The 15059-nt window shown below is 37.6% G+C and overlaps 1 protein-coding gene across 50 annotated transcripts in view; it reads left to right on the forward strand.

Moving 5' to 3' along the window:
- LOC121876609 (Down syndrome cell adhesion molecule-like protein Dscam2) overlaps positions 1-15059 on the forward strand; it is a 254991-nt gene that overhangs the window by 184662 nt on the left and 55270 nt on the right. For all 50 annotated transcript variants that reach the window (XM_042381873.1, XM_042381849.1, XM_042381861.1 and 47 more), the window contains exons 15-27: positions 4456-4632; positions 5288-5435; positions 6199-6347; positions 6944-7075; positions 7952-8119; positions 10274-10493; positions 10694-10935; positions 11317-11472; positions 11706-11848; positions 13036-13186; positions 13926-14028; positions 14389-14555; positions 14797-15031. In XM_042381873.1, coding sequence (XP_042237807.1) covers positions 4456-4632; positions 5288-5435; positions 6199-6347; positions 6944-7075; positions 7952-8119; positions 10274-10493; positions 10694-10935; positions 11317-11472; positions 11706-11848; positions 13036-13186; positions 13926-14028; positions 14389-14555; positions 14797-15031 — 2191 coding nt within the window. The remainder of the gene's footprint in view (positions 1-4455; positions 4633-5287; positions 5436-6198; positions 6348-6943; positions 7076-7951; positions 8120-10273; positions 10494-10693; positions 10936-11316; positions 11473-11705; positions 11849-13035; positions 13187-13925; positions 14029-14388; positions 14556-14796; positions 15032-15059) is intronic.

Genomic DNA, 15059 nt, shown 5'->3' on the forward strand with positions numbered 1-15059 from the left:
CATCATTAACATTAGAGTCTATAGTCTTTCGTTAGATTGTAATTTTACTATTTTTTTTTTCACATTTTATTATTCTAAAATTGTACAAATTTATGGAAATAGTTGACTTGATGTGTTCAATGAATAAAATCACAACAGGATTGCTATGTAATTAAGTACCTGTACAGGTATAGACCCGCAAATCTGTCAACAATGGGACCAAGACTGAACAGGTTTTAAGGATTTTCTTCTTCCATGGGTCCCTGGCCATCCATCTATTACTTTGGGCCTGCTAGTGAAGTGAGTCAAGTTTTGCTTCCACACACTCACATTAACTCAGTTGAATGTTGGTTTTACTTTATAAATAATAAAATAAAGAAAATATCATTGTCTCTAATGTAACATATGCCTACAGTATTTTCTTTATTATGCGAATTTAATATGTTAGACCAATGTTCAACTGAGTTTAGTGTGGGTGTGTGGGAGCAAAACTTGACTTGATCCCAGTGTAACAGATGGATAACTCCAGGAAAGAAAACTGAACCTAACCCAGGGAGGAACACAAACTCTAACCCAGGGAAGAACACTTAACCTAACCCAGGGAAGAACACTGAACCTAATCCAGGGAGGAACACTGAGCCTAACCCAGGGAGGAACACTGAACCCAATCCAGAGGAACACTGAACCCAACTCCAGGAGGAACACTGAACCTAACCCAGGAGAACACTGAACCTAACCCAGGAGGAACACAAACTCTAACCCAGGAAGAACACTTAACCAACCCAGGAGTGAACACTGAACCTAATCCAGGAGAACACTGAACCAATCCAGGGGAGGAACACTGAACTCAACTCCAGGAGGAACACTGAACCTAGCCCAGGGAGAAACACAACCTAACCCAGGGAAGAACACTTAACCTAACCCAGGAAGAACACTGAACCTAATCCAGGAGGAACACCGAACTCCAACCCAGGAGGAACACTGAACCTAACCCAGGGAGGAACACTGAACCTAATCCAGGGAGGAACACTGAACCTAACCCAGGGAGGAACACTGAACCTAACCCAGGGAGGAACACTGAACCTAACCCAGGGAGGAACACTGAACCTAACCCAGGGAGGAACACTGAACCTAACCCAGGAAGGAACACTGAACCTAACCCAGGGAGGAACACTGAACCTAACCCAGGGAGGAACACTGAACCCAACTTAGGGAAGAAAATGTCTTGTTTCTTGAGAATCTCTGGTTTTGTGAGCTCTGGTTATGAGGGTCTACAGTATACTATACTGTACTTGTATAATATTTAGAAGCAGGATATAAAGACTTGAATTTCAGTTTGATTTAAAGGAATCTCCTAATACATTGTACAGGCATCCCTCACGTTATGGAAACCCAGGTCAATGAAATTCACGCTTATGGAATTTTGAAATTATGACCCAGAAATTTGGGATACAGTAAACCCTCGCTTAACTGACCTGTATGGGGGGAGGGGGCGGGTCGGAATAGCTGATGAGTTGGATAATTGAGAAACTGTACCAAAAATACATTACTGCGCATAAGACACTCACTCGAGTTAGGTAATAATCATACGTAAGAGTACAGGGTACAAATATATGTAAATACAGGTACATTATACAGTACTGTAATACAGAAATAACAATACGTACAGTACAATCATCTTTATTTCACTCACCAGCTCACTTGCCTTATTTCTCTGTCGTAAGCAAATGAACTTACTACAGTACATCTCAGCTCAGTACAGTACAGTACAGTACTTCACAGATAATGTAAAACGAAAAAATTAAGAAAATCAATACAAAGGACTCGCTTTCACAACGAAAAATAAGAAAAATCAAGTGATGACGATGTTACTATACAGTGTACGCATAAGCTTCCTTCGTACCGGTAAACACACTGAGGCCCGCACCACATGCTCGGCTGCTTTGCTTGCAACGCTGCTGCCTCTAACGCTACGTTGCCATGTATACCTGCCGCTTACATGGTAAACAGCTGACCAGACCCGTCCTACAGGGGTGGGTCGGTTATTGGGGGGTCACTTAAACAAGGGTTTACTGCACAACCAATAAATTCGCTCTTACAGAATTTTGGTAAATTATAAAAAAAAAAATCGCAATATACAGTACTGCATATGACAAGATGGTTGTGGACCCACAACAACAACAATGGTGCTACTCAGTTTGAATTCATTCCTCAGCTTGTATTCAGTTTTGCATCTTGTGTTTAGGAAGGTATTCGCCCTTACAGAATTTGAGTAAATTTTAATTTTTTTTAAACATAAAAATCGCTGTACAGAACAACAAAATTCACTGAAATTATAAAATTTATTTCGTGTGGATTCTTGGTGGTTGCTACAATATGGTGGAGAACGGCACGCTTACCCACCACAGCAACAGTGGTGCAGGGCTGCCGTTTCGAGGAATATCGTCTGCCAATGAGGAAAACAAATGACAGTCGGTGATGTCATGAGGAGAGCCCGTCTTCAGCGAAACGCTATGTGGAATATATTCCTCATTGTTCTAGAAATCCATATAAAATGTAAAGGAATTATAATAATTTTTTCTTCAGTGATATATATGACATTTTTTAATCAACTCCTTTAGTATTTATCAAAAGATAATGTACAGTACATATAGTATAAATGGATTGTGGGTAACAAATGACTTGCAAAATCAAAATGGGACCCTTGACTGCTGTGGAACCCCAGTTTGATGCAGAGAGACTATTTTCTAAATTAAATTTAATGAAAACAGAATCCAGAAATGCTCGGCAAACTCCCTCTATTAATTCATTTATAGCCTTGTCTGAGGCTGTGAAATTCCAGGGTGGAAGTATAAATTTTACACCAAATCAGAGGAGGCTAACTTCTGTTTGATATTTTTTGTTCAATTAGTGTTTAATGCTCCCATGTTATGCTATAATATTATATAATTGTAGGGTTTTTGTATGTGCATATTTATATCAAACTAATGGTCCAGTGAAAATGATATTATTTACCCAAATATATCGTCTTGCCAAGACATTACCTACATTAATATCAAAAGAAAACGTGAGGAAAAATGACGTCATACAGTTGAGGATGAAACGGCAGCCCTGCAGTGGGGTGGCTCAGTTTGAATTCATTCCCCAGCTTGTGTTCAGTTTTGTGTCTGTGTTCTGGACTGTGTTACTGTGTACCCTTATTCAAGATGAGTGGAAAAAGGTCATCAAGCTCAAGTGAAACCAGTGGCGGTAAACGATTCCTTAAAGGAATTATGTTGGACTGTAAACTTGATTTTTTAAGACGGTAACTCCCAGTAACTCTGATTGCACCACTTACCTCACCACCTCATCCAGCACTCAATATCATTTCTAGTGAGTTAAATTCAAGTGTTGTGTGCATTTACTGTCATGTATGAATCATTGTATGTGTTTAAAACTGTTTATTTTCTTTCATATATGTGCTTGTATTAGTTTTGGCCGAAAAAATTTCCTTGGGACCGCATCTCAAATTATATAATGGGAGTCAGTGGGAAATTTTATCCTGCGTTACGTGATGGAACCCTTCCGTAACCTGGTTGATGCCTGTACAGTAATAGATAATGTACTGTTATGTTAGTGGGTGGCCCTCAACTGATAAAGTCCTCGTGTGGTTTACTCAGTTCCTCCTTGTAATTAAGACGAAATGGGTTTGTTCTGTGTGCTAAGACCTTCTCTTATCAGACTTCAGAGTACAGGTTGACAATCCTTTATCCGAAATCCTTGGGGGCCAGAGGCATTTCGGTTTTCGGAATTTTTCGGTTTTCAGAATGGTTAGGGTTTTTTTTTTTAATGTGTATTAGCCCACCCGGGCATAGATCACTGACCCACATTGGGGCCTGGGGATCGAAAATATAAAAAAAATTATAATAATAATAATAATAATAATTCATAGGTCTAGGTCGTGTTTCTCACTTTTGATCTTTTTTCATTCTTGTATTTCTTTACTGTATTAATATTATTTTATTATTACAGCATTATTATTATTAATTTTATTATTATATTTTATTATTATTATTGTAATCATTATTATTTTATTTTGGTGTACTTTTATTAAAAATTTTATTTACTATGAATAATTATTATTATTATAATTATTATTACTATTTCATTTTTGCCCCTCAGGCCCCGATGTGGGTCAGTGATCTATGCCTGGGTGGGCTAATAATCCCTGAAAAAAAAAAAAAAAATACCAATGACCCACAAAAAACTTTCGGTTTTTAGAGCTTTTCGGTTTTTGGAATTTCGGATAAAGGGTTGTCAACCTGTACCTGTATAGTACAGGCAAAATAATTATTTTGATCTGTACAGTGTACCATAAATTTAAGATAAATCTTGTGATATTACCAGAAATTTCAATTGATTAACCACATGTATTAATAAATTTTTTATTTTGATTCTTCTTCCTCTGATAAGTGACATCCCCTGTTGTTCTATCAGGTCGCACTCCTGGAGATTACCGAGACCTTAGTGTTAACAATCCCAATGTTAAGGTGACTGATGATGGCACTCTGCAGATTGGCAATATCCAGAAGTCTCATGAAGGATACTATCTGTGTGAAGCCAACAATGGTATTGGTGCTGGTCTGTCCACGGTTATCTACGTCAGGGTACAAGGTCAGTATTGTTCTCTTTTTAATTGATATCTGGCCCACTACACCAAACAGATTTTAAAAAGATCTACAAGTTTGGACAGTGTCAAATTTACTTAAGGATTATTTCTTCAGGTGAGAATACCAGACAAGTACAGTAAAGTATTTTTAATAGGTAATTCAATTTTTTGTGACCAGGTGTTTTTTATTTTTATATTCCTCATTGACCACAAACATGACTATGGTATTACCATCATCATCCATCCCTCCACCACTTAACAAGTCATTGAAAATCTCTTAGAATTTTTCAGTGTATTTTAAACTAACATGGGATATTTTCCCCTGATATAACTTCATCTGATTTTGAGAGGGCAGTTCTTGTTGCATGATTAGAGCACCCAGTCAAATTTTACTATACCAGTACAGGCATTTGCTCAAACTTTGCTCACAAAAATATTTTATGGGTTGATGTGTGGAGATAGTTGGAGCAGAATTTGTGAAAGTAAATTGTTGGTATGGATTTAAAAGCCACATTTGTCATGAAGTGTTGAAATTCCAGCATATTTTGTGCTTAAAAATGAAAACTTTATGATGTAGCACAAAAGAATTTCAAAGTGTCATAGGATAACCTGATGTATATTTTTCCCAAACTAATAAATAATTACAACTGAACTTTGCAGCTCCACCTCAGTTCAAGATCCAGTATCGCAATCAGACTGCCAGCCGAGGAGATGATGCCGTTCTGGAGTGTGAAGCTGAAGGAGAAACTCCCATTGGTATTCTGTGGAGTAAGAATAAGCATAGCATTGACCCAGCCAACGAGCCAAGGTAAATTATATATTTTAGCTGAGGATGAACCTGCACTATTGTATGATGCTGAGTTCTATGAAATGGCATGGGGACACAGGATGTGGAAGGTAAACACTGTAACACAGAATGTTGGTTACTACAGGTAGAGAAAACTAATGGGAGTAAATGAAAGGAGTTTCTGTGTTGCATTTAATTCCAGCCACCTTATTCCTAGCTGGGAAGGGTTTATAAGAGAGTACAGTACTGTATAAAACAGAAAGACTAGAGCTGGCCTTTTATATTTAGTCCAGTGTTCCGGCTTTCGAGTGTGACTGAAGGTACCAAATTTCCTATACGGTACTCTCGGCTATTTAGCAGAGTATAACTTATCTGCCCATTTCAGCTGCAGAAAAATTATTTGCTATACAGTAGCCCCAAAATTTAAGGATTAATTATTTTAAAATTTTCACCATTTTCAAATAATTTTGGGAATTTTTTTATGAATTAATATGATTCAGGCCTACAGTATTATGGTTCTTGACTGTGGAGAGTTAGATGGTTGACCAAGGTGTGAAATCTCTTGGAGTAATGTTGTACCATTTTTTTGCTACCCAAAATGACTGTTTGTGATTTTAGCATTGTGTACCTTAGTATATTTGCTGAGTGTAATACTGCAAAGGATATTTTTTCACACTCTCCTATTTTGCTGTTTTCTTTATGTCTGGGTAGTTTGAGAAATTGGATAGTGCATACAGCTTGCTTTCTTTAATTATTGTTATTTACAAGTATTATTTATAAATAGGTACACCATCCGTGAGGAAATGCGTGGTGGCGGTGTTCACAGCAGCCTCAGCATTAAGACAACTGACCGATCAGACTCTGCTGTTTACACCTGTGTGGCCACCAATGCTTTTGGAAGTGCTGACACCAACATCAACCTCATCATTCAGGGTATGAATAATTTCTACCTTATTGATCAGTATAACTTAAAGATTTGTGTGTGTGAGGGAGGGTGGGGGCCCTGGGAGGGGTGGGGTGAGTGCATGGGTTGGGGTGCTTGTGTGAGATGTTAATGATAATTATAATGAGTGTTTCTGAAAAGGGTAAAAATTTGGGTTATGCAATAAAAATAAATTGGTACCTATTTGAGCTTAAGGAAGTAGAATATATTGGTTAATCTCTCTGCTGCTTCATGGCATAAATGCAGTAAATATTTAGGTCACTGTACTGTAGAATGACCAATAGTAAGTTTATCTGTATTCCTAAATTGATCCAAATTGCATATATATATGTTCAGTGCTTTTGTGAAGTTAAGTTTTAGTATGAAGTGAGACAGGTTAAACAGATGGAAATATTGGGGCTGTGTTGTGGAAGAGGAACCCCTTAGCAGAGTGCACGTAATGAGACAGTTAGAATAAATGAACAACGATGATTGATGGTGAGTCTGTGCTGTTTCTGTAGACCATCCTGTGCCATAGTGGTGGTGAAGTACTTGTGAGACTGAAAAAACAACAACTATATTTATGCATTTTGTTTATGATCATCAGAACATCCAGAACAGCCCAACAGCCTGAAGGTCCTGGACAAGAGTGGTCGCTCTGTGGAACTCTCCTGGACACCTCCCTACGACGGAAACTCTCCCATCACTCGCTACATTGTGGAATATAAACTGAGCCGCCGTAAGGATTACAGAACATTTTTTAAAAGTGCTGATGATGTTTAAATGTAATTAAATTAATGTACAGGTATAAGTCTTCCATTTGGGAACAGAATCACATCTGTTGTGTCATGAGGTACTCGTACATGTGATTTACTGTGTAGTATCTGTTAAATGCTAGAAACTTATACTATAAAGTGATATTTCTAATGAATTACTAACTTATATATTCTCAGAAACAAAATTAGTATTCCTTAAATTCACAACTAGTGAACTTTATAGTTCCATGATATAGAGCTTTATATACTGCACACATAGAAAAGTAATACAGCTGAGCCTTAAGTTACCCAAGGGTTATGTTCTAGAAAATCCTCATGGACTGTTTATTGATTTTGCTCAAATCAAACCAATTTATGGAAAATAGGGGGATGCATTACTGGTTCTTAACAGACAGATACCTTCCCCCTCATTTTTTCCCCACAAAGAACAAAAGTTTTAGGTCTTAAATAATAGATGAATGTCATTCAAACTCAAACACTGCTTTACTATACATACATTGCTAAGAACAGTTACATAAATACTAAATATCATTCTATTCTGCACTGACTTGAGTCTATCCTTCACCATTCTTTTGCATAACCTGACAGCCATTAACATAAATAACTACAGATATATCTTTTTCTCTTTACAGTATAGACATTTTACTTCTTCTTTGCCTTGCCAGCTAAGAGAGCACTTGGAATGCTGACATATAACGCCCAGTTCCCTCTCTCTAGAAAATACCATTCCTGACTCACTGAGATAACTTTTTGACCAGCTGTGTCACCTATTCTTCACTACACAGCTTATGGCCAATTTTTTTTCATATTTTTTTCTTCTAACTTCTCTATATTTGCAGGAAACTGGGAAACTGATGGTGAACGCATGATGGTACCAGGTGACCAGAACATGGCCGCTGTGTTGGATCTTCGCCCAGCAACAACATACCATCTTCGCATTGTCGCAAGGAATGAAATTGGTGACTCCGACCCCTCTGACACTGTTACAATTATCACTGCTGAAGAAGGTGAGATGATTTTTGTTGGCTATTGAAGAAATTTATTTGGCACTTAATGCATAGATACAGTATTTGGGAACTTTTTGTGGAATTACAACAGTGCAGCAGTTAAATGATGGGAGAATAATAATAATTAATGGTTTATTAAGATAACATGGCAGCCCGAAGGCTGAAAATATACAATGAACAGAGGTGATAAGTTACACATGATGAAATCGGGGAGTGGGGTCACTTGATTGACAAAAGCTTTCAATACAAACACATAAGAAACATAGTCAACATAGAGATTAACTATAGATCTGGTACTGTGGGAGCTGGTCTTGTAAACATTCTTGTGACCTCACTGGATGGCTGTTGCATTATACCTGGCCTCTAATCCGCTCACACAGGGTGTTGGAGATGGTTCTTGTTCCTCATGTGATGTAGTTAGGAATTCATAGTTCCTCATCTGGATGGAGTAGGGAGTCCTCATTACTCTCCTGATGTAGTTTGAAGTCTTTCTTGGCTTCTCATCCAGTGTTGGTGGTGGTGAGTGTACTGCGCACTGGGTGTGTTAGATCTGCATCAGGTCAACATTGACTGCTAAGCACTGATTGTCACTCTAACAGTTGTTTCTTTCTTTTGAGTTGAAATTGTCACTTTTGTATATCACTTGTGGGTTAATCGTCAATCTTAACACTGTACTGTTGGTGGGAGGATGTTGATAAATCCATATGGGGAGGAGGAGATGAGGAAAGGGAAGGGCCTGACAAACCAGGCTGGCAGCTGTCCCCATGGTCAAGAGACCACGGGCAGCGCCGACATCCTCATCCTATGGAGGCTGGAGACGGAGTGTGTGTGTGTGTGCGTGCGTGCGTGCGAGTAATAATAATAATTAATGGTTTATTGAAAAAATTTCAGCAGCCTGATGGCTGAAAACATACATCGGACAGAAATGACTAATTACATACAAAGACATGGGGTAGTTGGGTTGTTTAACAAAAGTTTTCATTACTAAAAGGAGAAGGAAAATGAATTGAACATACAAATTATAGTTTACAGCTGATGGTTCGGGCTGGTCTCTTGCCCTACTGTGTGAGGTCACGTAGGCCACGTGGTGTAGTAACCCATCCTCGGATGTTGACATGAAGGACCTCATGTGGTCATGTAGACACGGGGTAGTGTCACAGTACCTCACTCTCTGCTAGGTGGTGTTGTGTTATCTCGTAGTCAGGTGTAAAGCTGACCCATTGTTGTTTCTAGGGTGGACTGATTAACACCGCCGGGTCAGAAGATGGTGGTCGATTCTCAGTGCTTAAACACTGTTCATCATTGTTCAATGCTGATCCTACTTCTTTCCAAAACGAAATTGTCACTTTTGATTATGTTGATATCCCAGTGGTGAGGATGGGTCGAGGAGAGGGACTTGGGAAGGGGCCAACATTGGCCAGGGCTGCTCCGCAGCTGGAGCGGGTTCCCGATAGGTTTTTACCCTCTGGTGGTCAAGGATGTAGTGTGTGTGCGTGCGTGCGTGCGTGCGTGCGTGCGTGCGTGCGATATACCAGCCATCTGCATTATAAGGAAAAAGGTTTAAAATAGTGAAAAGTTTTCAGTAACAAATTCTCTAAAATTTAAATCAGTTTTAGAACTTACAAAGTGTATGCTGGTTGAACACTAGAACATTGATAAAGCATTAAAGAAGTGCTGAAGATGTCTTATCTAATATCAAGTTCAGTGTGAATCAATTTTGTGATCAATAGCTTGTTTTAGAACTTAATATTATGGATGTCTTGGATGTTTATTCAACTCTCTTATGCCATTTTTTATATAAAATTAGTAGCTTTACTCCACTAATTTGGGTGAGTAATTATTCAGTCTTAACTGAATACTTTTTGACACTTATGTAACATTAACATAATATCAAAATGGATATTTAATATAGAAATGAAGAGAATTTCATTGCTTTATCGCTTTATAAAGGCCTTTAATGGCCTCTGTGTAAATTGACATCTGTTGTACAGGTATATGATGATGAAGATGCCTTTACTTGTATACAGTATGACATTGAGACTTTATTTATTTATTGGCATGAAATAAGTTCTCACATGTGTTCTGTACTATAGATAGTACAGAACTGGGATTACCACAATTGCAATTTTATTACTTTACGTGTATGTGACACAGCTCCCAGCGGCCCCCCACGTGATCTCAAGGTTGAAGCTGTTGATCAGAGCTCCCTGCGAGTGACCTGGAAGCAACCTCTGAAGGAGGAATGGAATGGTGATATTCAGGGTTACCAAGTGGGCTATCGTCTTGCTGCATCTAACAACTCCTATGTTTATGAGACCGTTGAATTTAGCAAGGAAATGGGCAAGGAACATCACCTCGTCATCTCCAAACTTAAGTAAGTTTTGTTTATATACTTGTACTTGACTATGATTCACTGACCTTTGCCAACAAAGTACTGTTACATCCTGGTGTATATTTCATTGAAACCTTCATTTAGCAGACAGTACTTTCAGTATTGTTAATTGATTGCACTGTAGTGAATGAAATATTAATTTTTTATTTAAATAACAAGTGTTGTACACTTATTCTTTACAGGGTTTACACAGAATATGCTGTAGTTGTATCTGCTTTCAACAAAATTGGACAGGGACCAAAAACTGATGAAATCCGAGCTTACACTGCAGAAGGTACACCCCAGCAGCCTCCCCAGGATGTGACTTGCACCACCCTCACCTCCCAGACCATCCGAGTGTCCTGGTCCTCACCACCTCTTGAAACTGTACAGGGAGTCATCAAGGGTTACAAGGTCATTTATGGACCCTCTGACACCTGGTATGGTAAGTGTTCAATATTTAGAAACAGTTTTTCCATGACATTTACTCTTGACGTCAAAAACTTTATTTTTAGAATGAATAAGCATAAGAAGATATTTTAACTAATATAAATCTTATTCTAAATAGAGACATTCTCAATGTTTTGGACACTTAATGTATTTCTTATATATTACTATGATTAATACATGCTGTATATTTTATGTTTATGTACAGGACATAAGTCAATTTCTACTTAATCCCTTGTGTACGGGGTCCTCTCTGTGCTGAATAAAATCATCCAGCATTGATAAAAAAAAATATTTAAAGTGGCATCCCCGTAGTGAAGGGGAAATAAATGTTAATATTTGCATAAAATTTTAAAATGTTTCACTGTATATTTAACAGACGAGGAGAGCAAAGACACCAAGATCACAGGTTCCACTGAGACTCACCTCCATGGCCTTCAGAAGTATACCAACTACAGCCTGCAGGTCCTGGCCTTCACATCTGGTGGTGAAGGAGTTCGCTCACAGCCCATCCACTGTCAGACTGACCAAGATAGTAAGCTTAGTGCATATATTTATATGATTTTTAACACTTTTTATTCTTTAAATAAAACTAATAAAACTGTTAATATACATTAAGAATGTATAAGGCTAAAAAAGGAAAGAAAAACTTCCATGACCTCTCAAAAGGAAAAAAAATTACCATAACACATGTTGTGATGTTTATTTGAAAAAAGTAGTATCATTTGAAAGGTAATGGAAGTTACATTTTCATATAATATTTTACAGTCCCAGAGTCACCCACATCTGTCAAGGCCTTGGTTATGTCTGAGAACTCAATTCTTGTGTCTTGGCTGCCACCTGAGCGCCCCAATGGTATTATTACACAGTACACCGTTTACTACAAGGAGCATGGCAAGAGCGATACCGAGGTGAGCATTATGAATTTGTTAATCTCATAGAACTGAAAACATCCTAATGCTGTATTTTGTGAATTATTTAGTAATTCTTGAATCATACCATGAACCTTCGACTCATTTAAGGACATGTCCATTGTATTTTACTTGCTCAAGGAAAAATTAATTATCATCCTATAGAATTAAACTTCACTCATTGTAACTCAGCTAGTTTTCTCAGTCAGCCAGGGACATACTTTGAGAACTTGAAGAAGGCTCATTTGGTGTTGCATAAAAGCCCAGCATTAGGGTGAATGGTGTGGGTTCTGTCCATTTGTGTCCACCCATTCATTTTCTTATTCACTCGCAGCCCTGTGTCTGAATTGTATGAATGGGTTTCTTTTCAACCAGACATATAGATGAGTCTTCCTACCATTTATATTAGTTTACAGCCTGATCCATTATGGTTGACTGGTACTGTACCCATTTTTTAATTAGGTCCCTGATTGGTTTAGAGGCAGTGTCAAAAAAGCATGATTTATCTCTCAATTTTTTTCTTTGCTTAGTGCCTTAGTCCTCCCAACCATATTCTGGTTTTCTAATACTCTTCTTACCAATATCATAATTTGCATGTTCTTCATTGATAACTATTGCCTATATCCCTTATTATACTATATACTGTACTGTATTATTTTAAATCAGGAACTGAATAAGGTCACTTCCTCTTGAAACTGTGAGTTATTTCTGTATTGAAGTTACAGGGGTAGATTATGGTTCACTTCTGTAATGCAAAGTTGTTAAGGAGAATAGTTGGGAAAAATAATGATGTTATTGGTTATTATTAAGAAGTAACAAATCATTAACCAGAATTTTTTTGAAAAAATTTCTGTGAATATAAAGGGAAAATAGGTTTCCAGTGAGTGTCAGTGACTCTAACTTACTGTATTAAGAACAATAACATCATTCATCTTCTCTCTTTGTGACAAAATCCCATTTTAACAGCTCCCTCCATCTACTGTGGTCATCACTCCATGTCCAGTTTTTATCTCCACATACACAAACTGTATCAGCTGCATCAGTGAAGGCTTATTGGTACAGGCTGAGTGGAAAGTTTTCTTTGAGGATTGGAAACAGACCTCTCCCCTCTTTTCCCACCACCATTATTGATTATATCTAAAAAAGAAGGATATTTGTAACAAATCACATGTTTCATTTTATACCAGACTATTCAGCAAAAGCTACTGGCATCTCAACTGAGTTATGAAGCAACTGGACTGAAGCAGCGTGATGACTATGTATTCTGGGTAACGGCCTCCACTACTGTTGGTGAAGGAGAGATGTCCCAGTTAGTTCACTTGAAGCTCTCTAACAAAGGTATTTTAGTTTTCTCATTTGTAGTTTTCTTAAAGTAGTTTCTTTCATTCTGTTTCCTGTAGAAGAACCTAAAACAAGCATATCAGACAAGTGAGGACAATTGAAGGTTATCTTTCAAAATAACAGGACCTTCTCCCCCCCATGCTATTATATATCATGTTTGTACTACTTATGTTACTAGTATATTATTTGTCAATCAAGTGACCCATTCCTCAATTATGTAACTATGTACAGTATACTTTCAGCCTTTTGGCTGCCATATTATTATTATTATTATTGAAACATAATCTTCATAGTAATTATAGTAGATTTTAATAGTTATTTTATGTCCTCAATTAAATGAGCAGAACCTGTTGGTCTGCTTTGGAATAGTTTTATCAGTCAACCCAAAAAAAATTCTGCATCTTTATGGTGTTATACAATATGACACACCGGACCAAGAATTCTGAACACACTCTGTTTACGCGGGTGATTCCTGTTAATTTCTCTGTATTAACTATGTGATATAAAAAATACATCAAACTGGTTATACAATGCATCACACAACCAGAAATATCAACCTTACCAAATTAACATGGCCTCAGTTAGTGATCGTTGCAGAGGCCATCATATCAAGGGTGCAGAATATTTTTTTGCTGACTGTACATGTAATGCTGTTGTTATTTTTACTTATCAGGAAATGTAATTATCCTTATGATAGATCTTGAAAAATGTTTATAATGATTTTGGTAATTTACAGTTCCTGCTAAGATTGCATCCTTTGATGATGAATATTTGGCTACATACAAGGAAGATGTGAAACTCATGTGCCAAGCTGTTGGATTACCAAACCCTGACATCAGGTATTAACCCTTAAGTTATTTACAGCAGTGCATTGAATATGTACGACTCAAACCATTTTTATCTACAGTACAATATTTACCCAAATTTTAGCCATGCGAGTACAGTATAACTTAAAGAAAGCAAAACATCAATCCTTAGCACTGTTTGTTGAATATACTGTACAGGTATTTGTATGAGATTTGCCTCAGGTAACTTTTCATTACACACACATACACACACACACACACACACACACAAACACACCTCTCTCAAACTTATCAGTGTTTTTGGCTGTACATCTCATTAACCAGAAAGTGCTGATATTTATTTTCTTATGTATTATCTCAGTTTTCATCATGTACGTACTTCTCTGGCTATAGGTGGACAATCCGTGGAGAACCCTTCGTCCCTAATGATCGCATGCGACTATTGTCCGAGGGCTCCCTCCTGATCCGTGAAGTATCCCGTGATGATGCTGGAGAATACACCTGCCACGTGGAGAATCCTTATGGCCAAGATACTGTCACCCACAAGCTTCTTATCCAGGGTAAGGTTGGACATGACTCTGAAACACATTGTTGCTATGAAGAACATCTGCATTAATGAAAGAACATGTGTTGCTTCTCTAATGACAGAGGAATTATGCCTTCTGAGTACAGTATTGATTGACATGTGTGCAATTCATTTTAATAATGAATAGAAATAGATATATGTTTTATTGATTAGATTTTATATATGAGCAACTAGTATGTATTATTAATATATTTGTCTTTTATTCCAATCATTAGCTCCTCCTCATCCTCCGGAAATCACACTTCAGTCCACAACCACCAACATAATTGAAGTCAAGATCAAGCCCTCAGTCATTGATGATACAACCCCCATCCACGGATACACCATCTTTTACAAGCCCGAGTTCAGCACCTGGGAGACTGTACAAGTTCCTTCCGCTACAAGAACCTACACTCTCGAGGGTCTGTGGTGTGGATCTCGTTATCAGATTTATGCTTCAGCTTATAACAAGTAAGTTCTGTCCAGGTTTAAAACTCAA

The sequence above is a fragment of the Homarus americanus genome, unplaced genomic scaffold, assembly GCF_018991925.1.
Source record: "Homarus americanus isolate GMGI-L3 unplaced genomic scaffold, GMGI_Hamer_2.0 scaffold28, whole genome shotgun sequence".
Taxonomy (NCBI): Eukaryota; Metazoa; Arthropoda; class Malacostraca; order Decapoda; family Nephropidae; genus Homarus; species Homarus americanus.